Source organism: Melozone crissalis, unplaced genomic scaffold (genome assembly GCF_028551555.1).
Source record: "Melozone crissalis strain CALT ecotype California unplaced genomic scaffold, PUWL_Pcris_2 ptg000045l_1, whole genome shotgun sequence".
Taxonomy (NCBI): domain Eukaryota; kingdom Metazoa; phylum Chordata; class Aves; order Passeriformes; family Passerellidae; genus Melozone; species Melozone crissalis.
In genome coordinates, this window is record NW_026535823.1 from 21,780,931 (window position 1) to 21,800,040 (window position 19,110).

The window sequence follows — 19,110 nt, forward strand, 5'->3', positions numbered from 1 at the left end:
CTATCTACACCTATCATACAGTCATGTTCAAGAAGAACAAATGAATTACAACAGTACAGGTCAGACAGTAGGAAGCCCATGGCCAAACTTGCTTTTTCTATAGGCATTACATCTGAGAATTACCAGGAGAACCATGTAGGAAAGCAAATAAAACCTACAAGGCACCATCATGTGTTATTTTTCTGTGCTAAGATCCCTACAGATAACTCTTGCATAGAAAGTTATGCCAGAAGGAACAATAAAAACCTCTGTATATCAAAGTCACTAGGAGCTTCACACAGTACCTACAAACGGAGCCCAGTAAGTTGTCTGACAACATATCTTTCAGGAGGTTGTCAGTCTGGATGTGAAAACATAAGAAAGTTGCGAATCCTCACTCCTCTTGTTTATTTTTAAAGTGAATTTTTACTGCAAGATGTGTGTGCACTAAACAATATCTGGGGTTTTGGAAGAGGAAGACCTTGAAATTTCCAGCTGAAAGCAACAACACGAACACCAAACAAAAAGCAGAGGAATCTGCCTCCTAAGAAAACTACTGAAGCTTGAGTATCTCTTTGGCATAGATGTGCCACCTTGCTCGCTTTATGTCACTACATCTGTCCTGTGAGCCATCAAAGCTTAGTCTGCCTATCTCTGGTAAACAAGTATTATAGTCTGACAATACAGCCTGGTAATTCCTCTGTCAAGGGGAGGGACATCATTTTGCTCACCATTAAAGAAGTGCCCCAAATTTCTAGAATGGAAACTGCGGGTGACAGCTTCTGCTTCCCAGAAGGGGGGATGAAAAGGTCATTTGCGCAGGAGACTTTTTTCATTTTTCCTATGACAAAATGAGCTAAGAATAAACACCTACCTATTGACTTTGCCCTCCGGTAAATAACCTCATTCTTTAACTCTTACTAATATCATCTTAAACATACATTTGTACTGTACCTAGAGCATACAACATTAGAAACACTTCATCTTTCCCTCTCCCTTTCTACCGTGCAAGGGAGAAGAGAAGCAGCACTGCATAAATACCCAACCGCGGGCTGGAGCCCGGCACCTGACCCCGGTAATTCCTGCTCTTGGGCCAGGCTAAGCCTGGCAGGCAGCGAGGCAGGCAGGGCACGTCGACCCCGCCGAGAGGAACCGGGCACCTCACGGGGGCAGGAGGGAGAGCTCGGCAGCTCCGGGCTCGGTGTGCCCCGAGGGGGCCGGGAAGGAGGGGCGGTCCCGCGGCCGGCGGCTCACCTTGTGCTCCAGGACGCTGATGTAGCCCTCCAGGAGGCCGGCCCCGACGGACAGAGCCGGGTGGCGCTGGCCGCGTTCGGGCGGGCGGCTGGGCACCGCCGCCACCTGCTGCTGCCGCCGCCGCGGCTCCGGGTGGCCCCCGCCGATGCCGATGCCGATGCCGCCGTACATGAGCAACAAGCTGGTGCACATGGTGGTGAGCGCCAGGCAGACGGCCAGCCCGTGGCGCTGCGGGGGGCAGAGAGAGGGCCGGCTCAGCGGGCTCCCCCCGCCGCGGGGCCCGGCCGGGCGCGCCGCTTCCCCGCCGGCGCACCCGCAAGTTTCACCCGCCAGACACCCGGCAGAAGTGCGAGGAGAGAACAGGGGAAGCCCCTCCGTCCTCCTCCTGCCCCCTCGCCAGCCCGCTCCCGTGGCTCCCTCCTTCTCCCCCAGCCCTGCTTCCTCGCCTCTTCTCCCCTCCGTGCGCCCGGCTACCCGGCGCCTCTCATTCCCGTGCCGCCGTCCCCTTTGGGCAGCTCCTCCGTGCATTTTAACGAGTGTTGGGGACTGTAGCGCTTCCCCCCGCCCAGATACCTCGTCCTTTAAGCAGATCGGTTTTCTGTACGCTCCTTAAAACGCACACACACAAAAAAACCCCAAACCACGAGCAACACGAATAAAAGAAAGCAGGCGGAAAGTTCTTGGTCGCCGCTACCAAGGTTCGGTCGCCTTCGCGCGATGCCGGAGAGCCGCGGGGATGCAGCCCGGCGAAGGCTGGAGCGTGTGCACGGTGCCCGGGGCAGCTCCGCTCCGCGCCGCTCCCCTGCTCTCCTCCCCGCCGCCAGAGCCGGGATGAGCCGTGCCAACAATGCACTTACCATCAGGGTCTTCATTTTGTGCGCCTCCCGGCCGCCAGTCCTCCCGCTCCCCGCTAGGCTCGGCATGGCGGGGAAGCCGCAGACATGGCTCGGCCAGGGAAGCGCCGCCGTGGCGGGGATTAGGGGGGAATTACACTCGGCCGGACCCTCGGAGCCTGCCAGAGCCGGGTCCTCGGCTGCCCCGCCTGCCTCCGCCTCCGCCTCCGCCTCCTGCTGCCGGCGCAGCGGCGACTTCAGGGCAGGTGGAAGTTAACTTCTGCCTCCGCTCGGGCGCTGCTCCGCTGCCGAGCCCGCGGCGCGGGGGGGCGGCAGCGGCGGCGGGATCGCCGCGGGCACCGGGCGGGCACCGGGCGGGCACCGGGCGGGCACCGGGCGGGCACCGGGCGGGCACCGGGCGGGCGGCGCCCCGAGCGAGCAGGAGCAGGGGCAGGGGCTGGAGCTCTTTCCTTCCTTCTTTCTCTCCCTCCCTCTGCCCAGGCCTCTGTCCTGCTTGTGGTAGCGGGGCACGACCTTCATGTTACATTATTTGTATTTTTCCCTAGCGGAAAATTTCTCGTTCTCCCACCGCTACCTGGCTTTCCTGGAGCTGGCAGCGATCAGGCAATGTTTAAATTCACATTAGTAAAAAAGTCGACGCCCTCAACTCCTTGTGCGGTGCTGACAATGCCCCCTCACACAGTCTTGCCTAAGCTCTAACAACCGGTTTCAAACCCTTTTGACAGAAGCTTTCTTCATCTTATAAATGAAATCTCACAGACTTGCTCCCCATGCCATCTCTCTGGTTTCTGAAGGCGGACATTTTCCCACTCTCACAAGCAGCCTTCTAAAGTTTTTTATTCTTTCTTTGTGTTAATAGTGTACAGTTCAGTTGTGAAAAGTTTATCAGACCCCAGATTGCAAATATCTTTTGCTGTGGGAATCCCACGTTTATAAATGTGCCTCTACTACACAAGCCATTTTTAGGGTTGATCTCTACGAAGTTACTAGACTGACAGCATTAAAAAAAAAATCTATCTCCTAATCATGAAATTATTTCACTTGAAACTACTCATCGAAATAGTAGCTCTAATATATGGCTTCACATCTAACCTGCAGCTATGTGGTATTAAAAATTATATTAAGGAGAAAACTATCAACAGAGTAACTCAACCATGGTCACAATAGCACGTTTCTCAAGGCTGGAATTGTCATTGAAATCAATTTTTTATCTTTGTTAATTCATTGGAAGACTAACAGTGAAACAAATTCCATCTCTAGCATAGACACAGCATGCTGCAATTAGTGCCTTTTAAGAGAGGAAAAAGAAAGATGAAGGTGTGGTTCACCAGCGGATAACGCAGTAAACACAGCTTTATCACTCCACGGAAGACACCAGTTACACAGCCGCTGTTTATGCGGTTTGTAGGGTTGGTTTCAACAGCACCAGTTGTTCAGACAAACAGAGCAATGTAAGAAGAACCTTATCAGGTCTTGGTAATTCTTTATTATGTGGTTGCACTTGACACTCAAATTAGTGAAACAAAGGGCCAACTTGATGAATCATTAAAGCAAATTATCTGTGGCTTTCCAAGGCTTCCTATAAGAGACTACAGAAGGCAGCTCATGCATTTTACAGTGCTGTTTCTCAACTACCAGCAAGCAGGTTGCTGGTGACTGACCTTTCTGAGTCTTTCATATATATTTTGCAGTGCCAAAGTGAAGAATCATTTTTATGATTTAGGCTCCTGGCTGTATGTTAGACATCTGTTACACAGTATGTCTGACCAAATTCATTAAACTTACGGGTTTTGGTAGAATAGGCTGATTTAAAAATCTACTGATACAGGAGACAAACTAAATTTTCTAATTTAATGGTTGACTTGAATAATGTCCAGCTTTCTGCTTGTCAAATATTTAATTAGATTGCCATTTTGGTCATAGACTGTATTCTTGGCAGTCAAATGCTCACTGAAACAAATACAGTAGTGTAATGTAAATCCTATGGAGGTTTTTGTGTAAGCACAGGAACTTTAAAAATCATCTGGAAAGCAGCCCAGCTACTTAATTTAATTTTAAATTCCTATGAACTAATAGTTCTAGCTATCTGGAGGTTTGGGGGTTTTAACACTATTGGAATCTGCATACATGTAAATATGAATCTGCATACCCAATAGCCAGATTTGCAAGGAGAAGAGCATAGGCTGCACTTAAGAGCACTTAATCAACTTGGAAATGAGTCAATACAGAAAACTTCTTAAAGTCCATTTGACTTTCTGCTTAAACCAATTTATTTTCTATATGCAAGGGATAATGAATGACCCATGTATTTCTATTCCTCCTTAGAGCTGGGGGTAAAGACAGATTAAAACATAAACAGCTGTTTTCCCTAGCCCAGGAGAAAAAGGGGCAGAGTGGTAGCAGGGCTTTCCAACCAAATCTGACTGAGGAGAGCTTTTTGTCTGCATGGAATGGTCTGGGTTGTCTCCTCTTCAAACTTACCCTTCCCATTTTCATCTTTCTTGTAGCTACAGGCTGACAAAATAGCCATATGGAATAAAAATCTGCTTGTGGCAGCTTCAGGAAGACCTAAGATGCTAATGACAACATAAAAATCCATGCAGAGTGAAAAATCTGTGAAAGAAGTAGTGGTGCAGAGAGAGACAAACCTCTCAACACTGACAATAGACTTGGAGCTACAGAGTTCTTTCACTGATTCCTAAATAAAACCGCTCAAACGACAACTTCTCCTGAGATGTCTGGATGTATGAAATAATCCCCTTTTTGTAATGCATTTTAGTCCAGTTTGTCTTTCAGAGATTTCCTTAGATAGATATAAAATAACCCTTTGAAGCTATGGCTGATTTCTCATGAAGTTCCTATAGAGATTATATGGCATAATTTACACCTTACTATAATGCACAGTTATAAACATACTTTCCACATGATGGTCAGCCTGCAATGAGTACTCGAGTGGAGGAGCCTCCATGCCAGTGCACCTCAGCAACTGGTAGTGGAAATATTCAGTGGAATTCGGCATGAGGGCAATGGTTGGTGTTTCTGTGGATGATCCAGACGTTGTTTTCCCAAAGTGCATTGTCTACCACCTGTGTGATCTCGCTGTGCCTGTCTCCTTTCCACCATGGCCAGAGGCAGAGTGTTTGCACATGCAGTCAGTACACAGAATGCCTCTAAACTGGAAGCTGCAGCTACCCTTCAGCCCTGTCACCTCCTCCGAACAGAAGCCCAGACAGTCTTAAATGTTTAATTATTTTGCGACTCATTGATGGCAGTGTGGTTCTTTTGCTGGGAAAAAAAAATATTTTAGAGAACTGATTTAGATCTGTGCCTAACTTTAAAAAGAATAAGAAAAAGGGAATTTTTGTTTATCTACTACCCTTCACAAAAGAGTGAGAAGAAAAGGGATCTGGTGTGATATAAGTAGTTAAACTCTAGGTGAGTTCTGCATGTCACTCTGCAGGAGTGCTGAAAGCACTTAAATACATTCCCATCACACTATGTGTATGAAGGTGTTTTTCAGAAAAATATTGGTGATAGAAGTGCTTAAAATAGATTGGAGGGGTGGGGTTAACTGTATCGGGACCACTTTGATATCCTTATGCCTTTGAAATGCAGAATGAGTTACTAAGATTTGATAGGCAGAAAACATGAGAAAATATTTGTAAAATATTTAAAATTAATCTAAAAGTGACTCCTGGTCAGTTGCATCATTCTGTCATTTCCATTATATTCTGTGATCTGTAAAGCCCTGGATCTGTCTCCAGGAGCTGGACCTCTTGGCTCTACTGAAATAAACTCCTACAGCCATTTTATCCATCTCTGCTTGCTGGGACAAGGAGCTCACTTGGAGGTGTAAAGCTCCCACTTCTGCAGCCTCGTGAGGTTGGAGCTTAAGCCATGATCACCAGCATAGAACAGAACAGTGCTTGTCCTGGGCCTGCAGCCAGTGACATTTGGGAGGATGGCTGGGAGTGCCACATTTCAGAGGAAAGAAGGGAGACTTTTTTTGACTGACTACCTAGAAAAGCAAGACTAAAGGTGCTAAGGAGGTTGGAATATGATGGGAATTTGTGTGGATTAATGGACAGCAGGGCAGTCAAAAATATATATAAAATGAAATACATCACACTGATATAACCTCCATGTGTTGTTTTATTATTTATGTGTATATGAAATTTTAACCTCTTTTTCCTGAGAAAAAGGGCTGCATTTTTGCCTTGCAACACAACCAATGGAAAACATTCAGCAGCCAGCAAAGTAATGAGCCTACACTATAGATTTTTCAAACTGCCCAGTGACTCATGAAATGCTTCTCAAAACTCAAAATATGCATTGAGAATTGGTCAAAAAAGGTAGAAACAATATTATAGATCAGTCAATACTGCCTCTCCTTTATGAAAGCAGGCTGCCTTTGAACTTCTGACAGAAGCAAACAGTGATAGATGCATAAAGAAATGAAATATTGCATGGAAATGGAAGTGCAAATGAAAACAGGAGGGGGAAATAGTGAGATAAGATCTGCTGAATCTGCTGTTTTTTCCCTTCTTATTTCTTAGTTTCCTCCCCAATCTAAAAAAGGTGCTGGATGTTTCAGAAACAATGTCTAGCTCAACTGAACTGACTCCTCTGCTTTAAAACCACACATGAAACACTGTGCTTCATTCTAATCACTTTTTTTGAGAAGTTAAACAAGACATATCCTGGAACATACATTGCACTCAAAATTACTCATCTAAAGTCAGAAACTTTGAAGATTAAGAAATTAGCACAGGAGGCTTGAGATGGAGATCACCAAATGCCACTTGTGGGACCAAAACAGGCATGACCAGGAGCTCCTTCATGGCATTTTGTTTTACCATTCACTACCAAAATAAGAGAAGGAAGTCATACATCCTGTGTATAAACAAAGCACAGATTTAACACATGGACCAAAGCAACTGAGGACATCATTACTATGATTTGGTGAGAGATTGGATAAATTTAAATGTGGGGTGTCTTTGCTGTAATATATGAGATCTTAAGAGGATCCTGAAGGGCTCAGATTTCAGTCTACATCCGTTTGTTCCTTTGGAGAGAAAAACTACACCAACAGGAAGTCAAAGTGTTAAACACAACAGAATTTCTAAACTTTAAAAAAAACTCACCAAGCAAATATCAGACATGAAGCATCAGAGCAAAAAAGGAAGCAAAGAAGGATAAGTGCTCATTATGGATTGGTTTGCAGTTATGTATTATTAGAAAGTCAATAGAAAAGTCTCCTGCTATTTCTAACACAAACACAAACATTGCTTATGATGACAGGCTGAGCATAAACTGTGGCAGCAAGGGGATCCACTGGCATCCAACTGAAAAGGCACAATCATACAATCAAGTGAAGTCCTTCAGTGACCAAGCTATAGAGATCTTATGTTGGTAATAGCTACTGTTCTTATCTACATGTTTAGGGGAATCATCTTTACTATTCACGTAGTATATCACTATATATGCATATGTGTTAATTCAGAGCAATAATGCTAATGTACAGTAGCTGTCAGTGACTTCTGTCATAGCTCAGCAATTTCATGCCTGAATCATGTGTGCTCCTGAAATTATGTAGCGGCCAACTTTGCAATGTACAAATGTCTTCTGTTTACCCAGCACACTCCAGAGACAGATACATAAATGAAGTCCTGGGGGGCTCACTGTAGTGCTGAGAGGTCCTGAGTACTCTTGTTTCCCAAGAAGCTGACAGAGATGGAAGGAGGATCTCTGCATTCGGGTGAGCTCCCTGTTGTTTCTGGCTGTTTGCAGAGCCAGATGGGGACAGACCTCTTCTACCAGACACCAGAGATCTTGGCTGGGGGTGCAGCCATTTGAAAGGTATGGTGACAGGGGCCATGTTTATGTAGCTTCCTTGGTTAATTGCAATTGGACATGGAATCTAAACCTACCAGAGAGTACAGAGTACAGCAGCTATAAAATTATTTCCTGCGTCGAAATCAGGTCCTGCAAACCACCCTAGACAACTCTTCTAGCCAGGATAGATGTGTATTGTAGGAACTAACCTGGGAGAGTTTCTTCACTGCAAGAGATACCTAACTGGATGCTTGAAACCAGCTGCTGAAACAGATGGATTGTTTTCCTTTACCATGTGCTGTGTCCTTGTTTAAACATTTCTGCCATATTATTGATATTTGTCACTCTTAAACAAATACAGAAAACAAGCCTTCTCTGTTCCATACAGGATAGATATCTTGGATGTCTACTGGCATCCTCAAATCATGGATTATAACAAATCCATGGCAACATACACTCATTTTTCTTTCTAACACTTCAGGGCAGAGGACCAAATTCAGCTCAGCTGCAGAGCTGGATCCTGCAGCAGCTGTACTGTTCTTTCTTTGAATTGCTAATAATACATGTTATCACATTCTCTAGCCTTTGTCATCCCCACCTGCCTCATGGTTTTTATTCAAGTGACAGGACCTCAAAAATCATGTACTTTTCCCAATCATGACATATATTTTATTCAATGTGATGAGTATATCTCTATCCTCTCCCATAAATTACAGGGCCAGGAACATACTAACTGAGTTTTACCCCAGTACTTTTACTGCCATCTGATTATTTCCTTGGTGGGAACAAGGAAACCCTTGGTGAATTTGAGGCATTTGGCCTCAAACACTCATATTTATCTATTTACTTAATTTCCCCCCTTTTTTTAATGGTTTATTTGAGTTTAGATGGGATTAATTTGACGTCTTTCTCTTTACAATAGTTTTGCATGGTATCTAATTTTATTTGTTACCAAAAGCCCCCAAATTCCATAAGGTTCGTTCAGTTTTGTATGTGCTTGGTACTTGAAACATGAAGCTGAGCTCTGTAGAGCATGTGCTGTTTCTGTCCTGACTTCAAATAAATGAGGCCTTAGGCCATTTATGGTTTAGACCATAAATTCAGATGTCAAAGGAACAGGTGGCAACGTGACACAAGCTGTTCTTGCTCATTGTATGAGCTTCCTCTGCTCAGTGTCCTACCGCTTCATCTCTGTCACAATCCTGAGCCACTCTCCAGCAGTGGCTCCTCCACTTTGGCGGGTTCAGTTTCTGTCCATTGATAAATGAGAGCTTCTCTGCTTCTAAGCAGTATCAGCCTGGAAAATGCAGAGCTTGGAATGTGAAAGCACGTCTCTTCTGGCACATTAACTCAGGCACAGAACCACATCACTGACTAAAGCCTTCTGGGATGAAGCTGGCTCACATCACCCAGTCTGGAGCCTGTGCAGAGGAGCTCAGGTCCATCTGCACACCAACTCCAGCTCACCAGCAGTCTGCTGTGTTGAAGGACTGTGGGATGTGGTTCAAGAACTTGCAAACAGGAAAGAAGAACCAAAGCTTAGCAAAAAAGTGAATAAATGGGCATGATATATTAGTATGAAATAATGTAGTACTTCTGGGTTTGTTTGGTCACTGCTTTTGGAGATTTTTTGCTATATATTTTAATATCCTGCTAGTAAGCAAACGTTGACAGTGTTTCTTCCTAAGTGAAAAGAGAAGGAATTATGTACCAGTGTTGTTTGTAGAGATGGCTCAATCCTTTTAATCAAACTGACTTCGTAAATTTCTTTGGATCCTCAAATTTTTTTTCCTAAGCACTATTCATAATTAAGGGTTGTCTACACACTAACTAGTCCTCACAAAAATCTATGTGGCTTCGTCTCTATTTCCAGAAGACTGTTGTGTAATAAGGGTAAGGAATGTTGCTCACTCACCTCTGAGCTGTCACCTTATAACTGTGAATATTCAATATCTTGGGTATTGAAATCCACAAAGCCTAAAGTTAGGCACTGAAAATTAGAAGGCTGTTTTGGGAACTTGAACCTTCTTGACTCCTAAAACCCAAGAATTCTTATTTCTCTTATTCCCGAGAATTGCTGCAATAGCAACCTCTCCCATCTCAGCTTGAAAGAAGTTTCAAACAGAAAGGGGTGGGAAGTGACCTCACACAAATACTGGCTTAGAATATTACTTGACTTTGATTCTGCACATTTCTAGCTACCATAAGTTATGAAGCCCCACAGACTTTCCTGAATTACAATTAGCAGTTATCAAAAGCTGATGAGACACATGAGAGACTAATGTGCATTGGAAAAAAACCTGTTTTCCTCACTCTCACCAGAAGACAAAGACAGGCTATGCACAGGCTCATTTCGTGAGAAGCTGAGCCAGCCTCTATTAGCAAATGTTTTAAGCATATGGTCTGGTTTGCAGTTTCCTTTCCTCAGCCCTTTTTGCTTTGTATTGCCTGTCTAGACAGCAAGGCACAAGGACCTACAAGAAACCATGCTGACCTGAACCAGAAACCATGAACCAGGAGCCACGATCACTGCAGTGCTTTCAAATTACTGTACTAATTGTTCCAACACTACACCTACAACTAACATCCAACAGAAACCATTCTCAAACCCCCCCATCCTCATCTTCAACGAAAACCATTTGTGCTCTTTTCTTTCCCTTTTTTTTTCCAACTTTTCTTGGTCCAGCCATTGAGCAGCTGGACTAGGTCCTCCCTGGCTACTCTTCCCCACCATCTGCTCCACCACGTATGTACCAAATCCATTCCATACAGAGCTCCATCATGTAATTGGCTAATGACTGGTCTGCTTGGCAAGCTGCTTTTCAACAGAGCACTGGGTGATTGCTAGCAGAGCTCCTTGTCTGTAGCTATATTATTACTGCATGTCTTTCTGATTAATTAGAAATGCAGTACTGTAAGTTTTAGTTTCACAGTCTGGATATTATTAACTAACATTCAGAAGAAAGACTGCTCTCTTCACAGCTTTACATATTTGAAGGGTGAGAGAAGAAGGGGAAGGCATTAGAGGAGGGTGGAAAGAGTATATGCAGCAAATGCAGAAACAGTGCAAGGTGAGAAGCACTTTGAAGGGTGTGTCAGGGATAAACAATGTCTTGGCATCACAGACAGTCCAGAAGTCAATCAAAATGTTATGAAAATCATAACTCTGATCTGCACAGTTTCACTCACACAAACAGAAAAGAAATCTGTGGGGTCTAAAGCCGCCCACGGCTGCTGACATTTCAAGCCAGCTAATCAGGATTTAGAAGTTGAAGATGGTATACAGAAAGTATGGTATGCAATGGATGCTCCTTGATCATACCTAATGTAAGTCAAATAACATTTCTGAATCTTAATAAAGAAGTGGTGTAAAGGGAAATAACATCTTTGCTTCCCTCTGCCTGGAGCACAAGATCCATGAAAAGGGAGGCTATTTATTCAAATCTGTGTGATTAAAATATATTCCTAAACTCAAATCTAAGTATTTCTGTATAAAGATGTTACTGCTTAGCATGCTGGGCTGTCTTGAAAATACAGCTCTGGATCTAAGTTGGATCTTTGCCTTATCTTTTATCTCACCCAAAGCTGCTTAGTCTTTGTGTACACGTGGCCTGACCTATCACTTTTATAGTCTATTGCTATTGAATTGTTCATAAATCTTGTAATCATTAGACAAGGTTAGCCTTCACATTTCAAAAGGGGAACTTTTTTTTTTTTTTGCCAGCTGATGTTGGCTGGTTTTTTTTTTATCTTTGTAACACTACATTATGCAAACCAGGCGCTGACCAGCAGATACTTCCCTGACTGCAGGGTGCTGATTCTGGCAACATTGAAACAGACTGAAACATATACCAATATAGGTTACATTGATCCATTTTTTTCGTAAATGCAGGTATTAACAAATTGGCAAAGTTATTGGCCAATTGACTCAAAGTATAAGCATTAAAATAATTCATCCTGAACAATGCGTGGTTTTATTTTATGTTTAGTACACTAGGCTCACCTGCATGAATTTGCTGTGCTTGTTTAATATACTCTTTAAGATGAAAAATGATGCCAGTCCTGTGGTAATAGCATCTTTTGACGCTGAGAAAGCATTTCACTGGATTGAATGACAGTTTCTCTTTACTATGATGGAAATTTTAAAATTTGCTGTAAATGTATTGCATCAGTTACACCGTTCTGAGCAAGGATGCATACTAATGTCACAATGCGATCTCAATTTTGACTTTCGAGGGAGACTAGTCAAGGGTGCCCACTTTCAGTGCTATTTTTGCTAAGAGAAGCAAACTAGTCTTCAAAATACTGGGGAGATTGGGTGGCAACTTTAAAGTAGATTGCATTAGAGCTGAGAGGCATTTTAACTGCCCTTAAAATAGTGTCCCATTTTGTTATACATCAGTAACCCTTGAAAGACTCTAAAACAGAGTGGGCCCTGAAATCAGCATTGGCTAACTGCCATTTGTTCTTGCTCATCTTTGCCTTTCAGTAACATAGTAAACTGAGGAATCCTGAAGGAAAACCAATCTAAAACGCTTAAATACTAATCTTCCATTCTCATACCATAAAGAATGTTGCAACTGTAGGCACATTTTGAAAATTAGTTACTCTTATTCTCTGAAGTTATTTGTATTTATGTACTTGTTGCAGGTTCAAATACATGGTCATCTAAATTAAATACACATCCAGTCAAACATTTAGGAATAAGGCCCTCTAGTTCCAAAAACTGAGTTTTCAGTAAGTGCATAGAAGTTAAATACAAAATCAGTAAATAAAATTCAACAAATGTAAATTGAAAGGCAAAATGAACTCATTCTGATGAGTTAATATAATTCCCTTATGGAATGCTGGTTTCCATACTATAATTAATTTTAAACACTAAACCAGTATGTCTGGGTTTGGATAATTATAAAAATGCATTCATCCATGTCCTTGAAAATTATTAATATTTATCATAAGAAATATCCTGTAGACATTAAGAATCAAGGGAGACAGTGTTTTCAGCAAATTCTTAAACAGCTTTACTAAAGCAATAATGGAGTTTTAAATACTTGTGAGTCCTAACCAGAGAGACATATAGGGCTAAATCTCAAAGTCTCCTCCCTAACATCTACCTCATAAGCCACTCAGTGCAGAACAGGCACTGAATCTCAAATTCAAAGATTTCAGGACTAACTGTCCCTCGTGCGCACTTCATTCCTGTTCCACTCCAGGGAGCCAAGAGTATCAAGTGTTCTAAAGGGATGAGGCCACAATGATTTTATAAAAAGATCATGGAAGACCCTATAGTTCTCTTTCCTTGCCAGTGATAAGGAAACTGCATCATGACACTTTTGAGTAACTTCTCTGACATTTCAGCAACACTGATTATCTGTATTTCTGTTCATGGATATTTTAAGCCTCTCAGCACATCTGGACCTAAAGCTTCACACTTGCAAGGACTCAAACTCATCATCAGTAGCAATAAGATGCATCCCTTAAGTCAGCAGGAGTCAGTGGGGGGTTTGCTTGCATAGAAGCTGCTGGATCAGATGCCTGCAATCTAGTTACATGTTGGCTTACAGGTTATGATAAACCTGAAAAGCAGAAACTGGAACCAAAAATGAGTTAAAGCATTTTGTAGTTTCAAAAAATTAGGTTCCATTTTAGTTTCTTTTCCATTTAAAAAAAACACCAAAAAAACAAAAACAAAAACCCAACAAAAAACCAAGCCCACATATCTCACTAATTACTGAAATGAAATTTGACCAGAATGTGCTTTCCTTCAAAATATACCCCAATCCAAAGTCAGGAAATAGCAATTTCATGGAACAGATGATTCTAACACACACACTAACATATGTGTGTACATCTATCTATGTATACATATGTGATTATAGATCTCAAAACTTCCTTGGTTGATAGGTTAGGTCTTAAACTTTAGATAATTTGTTTGAGAGAGAAAGCAGAAACTCACCCACAGCAGCAAGGATTACAATAGCAATGATCAATAAAACCCACAGTCCCCTTCCAAAATTATAGGCAAATATCAGTTTACATTTTCATGAATTGCTGTGAAACAACTGTCATCTCCACAAATTGGGCAAGGGAGCTGATTGTTTGTTGGAATGTCAGGAAATCTTTACAACATTTTGTGGCTAATTTCTGCACCAGACTGAAGGAGCTGGGTTTTCAGAAGGTACCCTGAGTTTTTATTTTTTGATTATGCTGAAGCTAAGCAGCTGAGCTCTGTTTGTGATGGGGGCTGTGAAAACACAGAGGACCAGAGGAGACAGAGGAAGGTAAGAAAAGGTGTGTATTCCATGTTCTATCTCTACTCAATAACTAAAGGAGGTGGGAGCACAGAGATGTCACTACAGGCAGATGTTCATCACCCCCTGTGCACTGGTGAGGAAGCAACCTGTGCTCCCACAAAGCAAATTAACTTACTGCTCTTTCATCTACCAATGGACAGGCTCCAACCAGCAAGTTAGATAGCACGGTAAATATAGGCTGACAAAAGAAACAATGAGATTCACACTCATCTAGAAATATTGAAGCTATACAGGATAACCATTGGGGTGCAAAACAAATGCAACAACTGATGATGTTTTAAAGATAAGAACTTCTTACCTCTGAAAGTGAAGTTTTAACTGGTTTGCCCTCTCTCTTTGACATTCCTAATTTTGTTCACCTTGCTGACCACCAAGAGAGGAGTGAAAAGAGTTGGAGTGTGTGATTGTAGGGTGCTATTTTTTATGTCAGCATTCTTCTTTATTGAGTTGGCTGTTTATGCTGCTGGTGTGTAATGTTGTGAAGCAGATGAGCTGGTAAAGTATGAAGGGTATTCTATAACCTTTGCTGTACTTTGAATTACTGCACAGTAACTTAAAATTCAGAAAGACTGCTCTGAGAAAAATCAAAATACAATAAGATAAACTCCATTAAGAACTGATGCACTAGGGTTGTTGTTGGAGGAGGGCAAAATGGTCTAATTAATAGCTATTGCATTAAACTCATGCTGCAGTTGCAATAATGACACTGATAATATTGATGGCATTGAAGATAGAGTTTAGTTTAGAATGGAAATGAGCAGAGTATTCATCTTGAACTGCATATTGCTGTAGGCAGTGGAAGGCCTCCGAGCTTCTTTGTTTTGTTGTTCTGCTGTTCAGCTGTTTTTCTTTGATAGTGCAGCTCCAAGCTATTAATATATATATTTACTCAGGACACAGCTTGTTCATTTCACTGAAGCCCCACAGCTGACATTTGGCTGTACTGAAGAACAAGCATTTATTGGATTTCATTCCTGCTGTTTGGTTTTTCAGGGACAGCTACATGTAGGTGGGGAGTTATCTAAGGGGTTCCCCCAACTCCTTTATAATTTTTATAAACCATTTCTCTCTCTTATTTGGCCTGTGAAAGCTGTTGGCAGCAGGGAATGCCAACTCCTGCATCCTGAGATAAGGTTTCATTCTCATCAGTATTTGGTCTTCATTCAGACTCCTGTTGATATGTTCTTCCTTTCCCTTTACTGATCTATCTGTTTGGCTTATGTTATTGTTCAGAAATAAACACATCACAGTCTTCCAGTAACCCAGCTGATTTATGTAGGTAGATGAGCTCTTCATCAAATGTCAGGGTCAGTAAAGCTCCTGCCCACTCAGGTATTAATGCCCACTGTCTCAAAAACAACATTTATTAATATGAAATGTCAAATCCCAGAACTGAAACAAAAATGACTGAATAGGACCAAAACCTAGTAAGCAATCCAGAGCTTGGAACATATCTAGGGAATTCATCACAATAACTGACACCCAAAAGCACTTTGGTTCCAAATGGGTCATGCCATACAACTAAGATCAAGACAGCCCCGTGATCACAAGAGACAAATTTGTGTATGCTGGATAAAAATCTTTTCTGTACCATTGAATTTGGTGTCAAAATTATTCTTGCCAAAGAAAGATTAATTTCTTTGTCTTTTTCCAGACTTCATTCACCTGTCATGTAAACTTCAAGGTTGCCAGTGCTATCCCAGGTGGTACAGAGTTGTAACCAAGCATCCTAGGAGTTTACTCCGGTAAAAAAACTCTCAAATACCCAGCTGGACAAGTTTACCACACAAAGAGTGTGCCAGGCCTCCAGATACACTGTACAAAACAGCTAGAGCACTCATTTAGCCAGACATGGGCAGATTGAGCTAATTAAAAGATAGTCCTCTGGTGAAGAACTGGTGTAAAAGCCCTGAACTTCTCACTTTGGAACAACAAGAAATTGGTATCCACTTTAAATACCTCCCTGACTTCAGGAATGGTCTCTTGTGATAGAGGAGAGCCTTTCTGCTCCCTCAGTGGCAGTAAAAGGCTGGGTCATTTGGTGTTGAAACTTCTCTGAGTGAGTCTTATTTGTTGCCTCAGGAGCATACTTATTACTTGCTTTGTTTATGTTTTAATTTACTTTCCCTAAAGATAACACTTCAAAGCAGCAATTAATATTCTTGTAACCTCTTTACTGGTTCATCTTAACACCTGTTCATACATTTACAAAGAGAAACTCTACATAAAGAAAGCAGCAAATATAAGAAGTATTGTAGAGACCTCAACATATTCCCAGCCTTTTCCAATAATTTCTATGTTTACTATTAAGAATAATTGTAGGTTTTGGTTATTCTAGGTTATGAATTTGCATGATGGCATGATGGCTTAAGCAAGTTATCAGCTTGGTCTTGATCTACATCCCAAAAATCTGTTAGTCCAGAGCTGTTGATAGCACAGCTGACTGCTCCATTTCACCAGTTATATTGTGCCACAGAACCACGAAATTCTCCTTTTCCAGGACCTTTCTCTGCTATTCCCTGGATTTTGAAACGAAAACTTTTCCATGCATTTGCCAAGCTTGTCCAACCGTTGGCATAGATCAAAACCAGTTATAACTGCAGCTGAGAACACACTAGAGCAGTAGAAGCAGAAGCACTGAAAACTTTCCTTCCCAAAAAGCCATGATTTCCATGGTTGTCTTGGTGTGTAAGATCCAGTCCCAAATTACTGTGGAGAGGAGAGCATCTCTAGCCCAGATTCTCAGCAAATGTCAATCTCCCTATGGCCACCAACTCCAGAGCAGCTGCCAAAGCAAGCCTTAGAGCTGATTCTGCTATTTGCTCTCCCCAGAATAAAGAAGGGTTATTTTTAATTAGCATTTCTGCCAGTACCTTGCCTCACCCTGTGTAGTCTTACACTGATATGTTAATATGTGTTATTTTATTCATAATTTGGATTAGGAATGTCTGGCAGGTATTCAATCTGGATTCACCCACTTCTACAGAGGAAAAGTTATCAGCTTTGCTTTTCCATTAGATTTATAGGATTACAGCTGAAATCAGACCTGGATCCAGGGAGTTTTATTATCTCTGATCAATAAGCAATGAACAGGGGTAATAATGTTCATATAATATGGACACAACATCTCCATAGGATATCGGAATAGCATTCAAACAAGGAATCACAAATCTAGTTTACTGGGAGATGCCATTTACTAACCAAATTTCTGTTCAATTCTTCAGTCTAGCTAAACTGGGGATAAATCCTCTCACCTGCCCTATATAAATGAGAATGATATTTTACTTGGTACAGGATTTACAGAATAATAATATCTTATACTAAGAAGAAGTTTATGAAAGAAGAATTTAACAGATGATGTTAGACCTTTAAGGACCTATGTTCTCTCTCAAGATCTGTGCAGAAGAGGTGCTGAACTTTGGCCTCCTGTTCTGACATGCTTGGACTGAAATAACCTTCAGACTTGCCAAAGCTTCTTCTTATGTGGGAATCAACAGAGGGGAAATATTCTTGCATTTTTACATTCATTTAAGAAAGCTTCATTACACTGATTTTGTTAATTGGTTACTAAACAGCTTACCCTAAATCTTCATTTCAAGTCTACATCTGGTCTCATTTTTTACCATATCTCAGCATTTTATACAGTATTTATTTCCCCCCCCCCCTTTTTTTTTTAAGTGGCTACCAATGCACCTAAGGCTATTTTTCTGTACAAACTCCTGCTTCACTGCTTTTTACCTTTCTGTGAACTACAGAACATTTGTTTGCAAAATAAGCTTCATGAGTCCATTACTGCATTCAACAGCATTTCCTCCCCTCTCTTCTGCTACCCCATGCAGGGTGTCCATTCTGTCTGGCCAAAGCAAATGCAGCAAAGCCAAGGCTGCCAGACAGAAATTCGTATTTTGTTTGACCTTGCTGGGACAAGTGGTGATCTGTGTTATCTACACAGATCAAGAAGAATCCTTCAGGGTCAAAACCTGGCCATTAGAAAGCAAGGATCAGTAAGAATGCATAAAAGTTGTCCCCAGATGAAATGCTTTCTAGAACTGCATCAGCTTTAACAAGAAATGGCAGCTCACAGCACTACACACATCTTTTTATACTGTCAAACATAAATGCACAGGAATGTATAGGACATGATTGGCAAGTGCAACCACCAGATCTGCCAAAAAAAAATTGTGCACCTTGCCAAATAAATGGCAGTCAGACTGGGCAGTACAGACACTGACTCTGGCCCTGGCACCTTTGAGCAGTAAACCTTTGCCCTGCTAATAAATGGTAAAACACAATTGCATTTTGGTTTACCAACATATAGTCAGAACAGCATTATCTCACTCCTTGAAAAGAAGACTCACTCTTCTTTACTTCCCCTTGCTTCTCCATTTTTTTCTCATTTTTTTAGAAAAATAATTTCATGTTCTCCTCCCTATGCTGCCTGTAGTATGTTCTGTTACCAGTCATGAGTGATGTTCTGAGCACTGGAGTGCACAACCTGTTTTAATGAGCTCTGGCAGAACATCAGACTCATTCCCCCACCCCCTGTCTAATTACAACCTGCCATTTGTGAGACTCTGTTCCAGGATCTATCAGCAGATCTATTGGATACACCTATTTCTAGGGATTTATAAAAAAGCAATAATAATGAGCTTAAAAATGACTTAAGAATGGCATGCAACTGCAATTTTTTTTGTATCCTTTCTACACTATTTACCCCATTAGCTTAAGATGTTTTTGAGGCCTATGTAAAGAGCAAAGTTTACTGCAATTAACATATGTCAATTAATTCACTTTTGGTACTTGAAGTAAAGTCATGAAAGTCTTTGGTGACAAAACAATTTGGAAAATTTCACTCATAGTTCACTCAAAGCTCT

At 41.8% G+C, this 19,110-nt stretch overlaps 1 protein-coding gene across 1 annotated transcript in view; it reads right to left on the reverse strand.

Moving 5' to 3' along the window:
• The window catches only part of ST6GALNAC5 (ST6 N-acetylgalactosaminide alpha-2,6-sialyltransferase 5), a 65,648-nt gene extending 63,293 nt beyond the window's left edge, over positions 1–2,355 (reverse strand). Inside the window, exons 1-2 of the mRNA XM_054286082.1 lie at positions 2,091–2,355; positions 1,234–1,461 (exon numbers count right to left, since the gene is read on the reverse strand). Of these exons, the coding sequence (XP_054142057.1) occupies positions 1,234–1,461; positions 2,091–2,156 (294 nt within the window). The 5' untranslated portion in view covers positions 2,157–2,355. The remainder of the gene's footprint in view (positions 1–1,233; positions 1,462–2,090) is intronic.
• Positions 2,356–19,110: the final 16,755 nt, after the last annotated feature.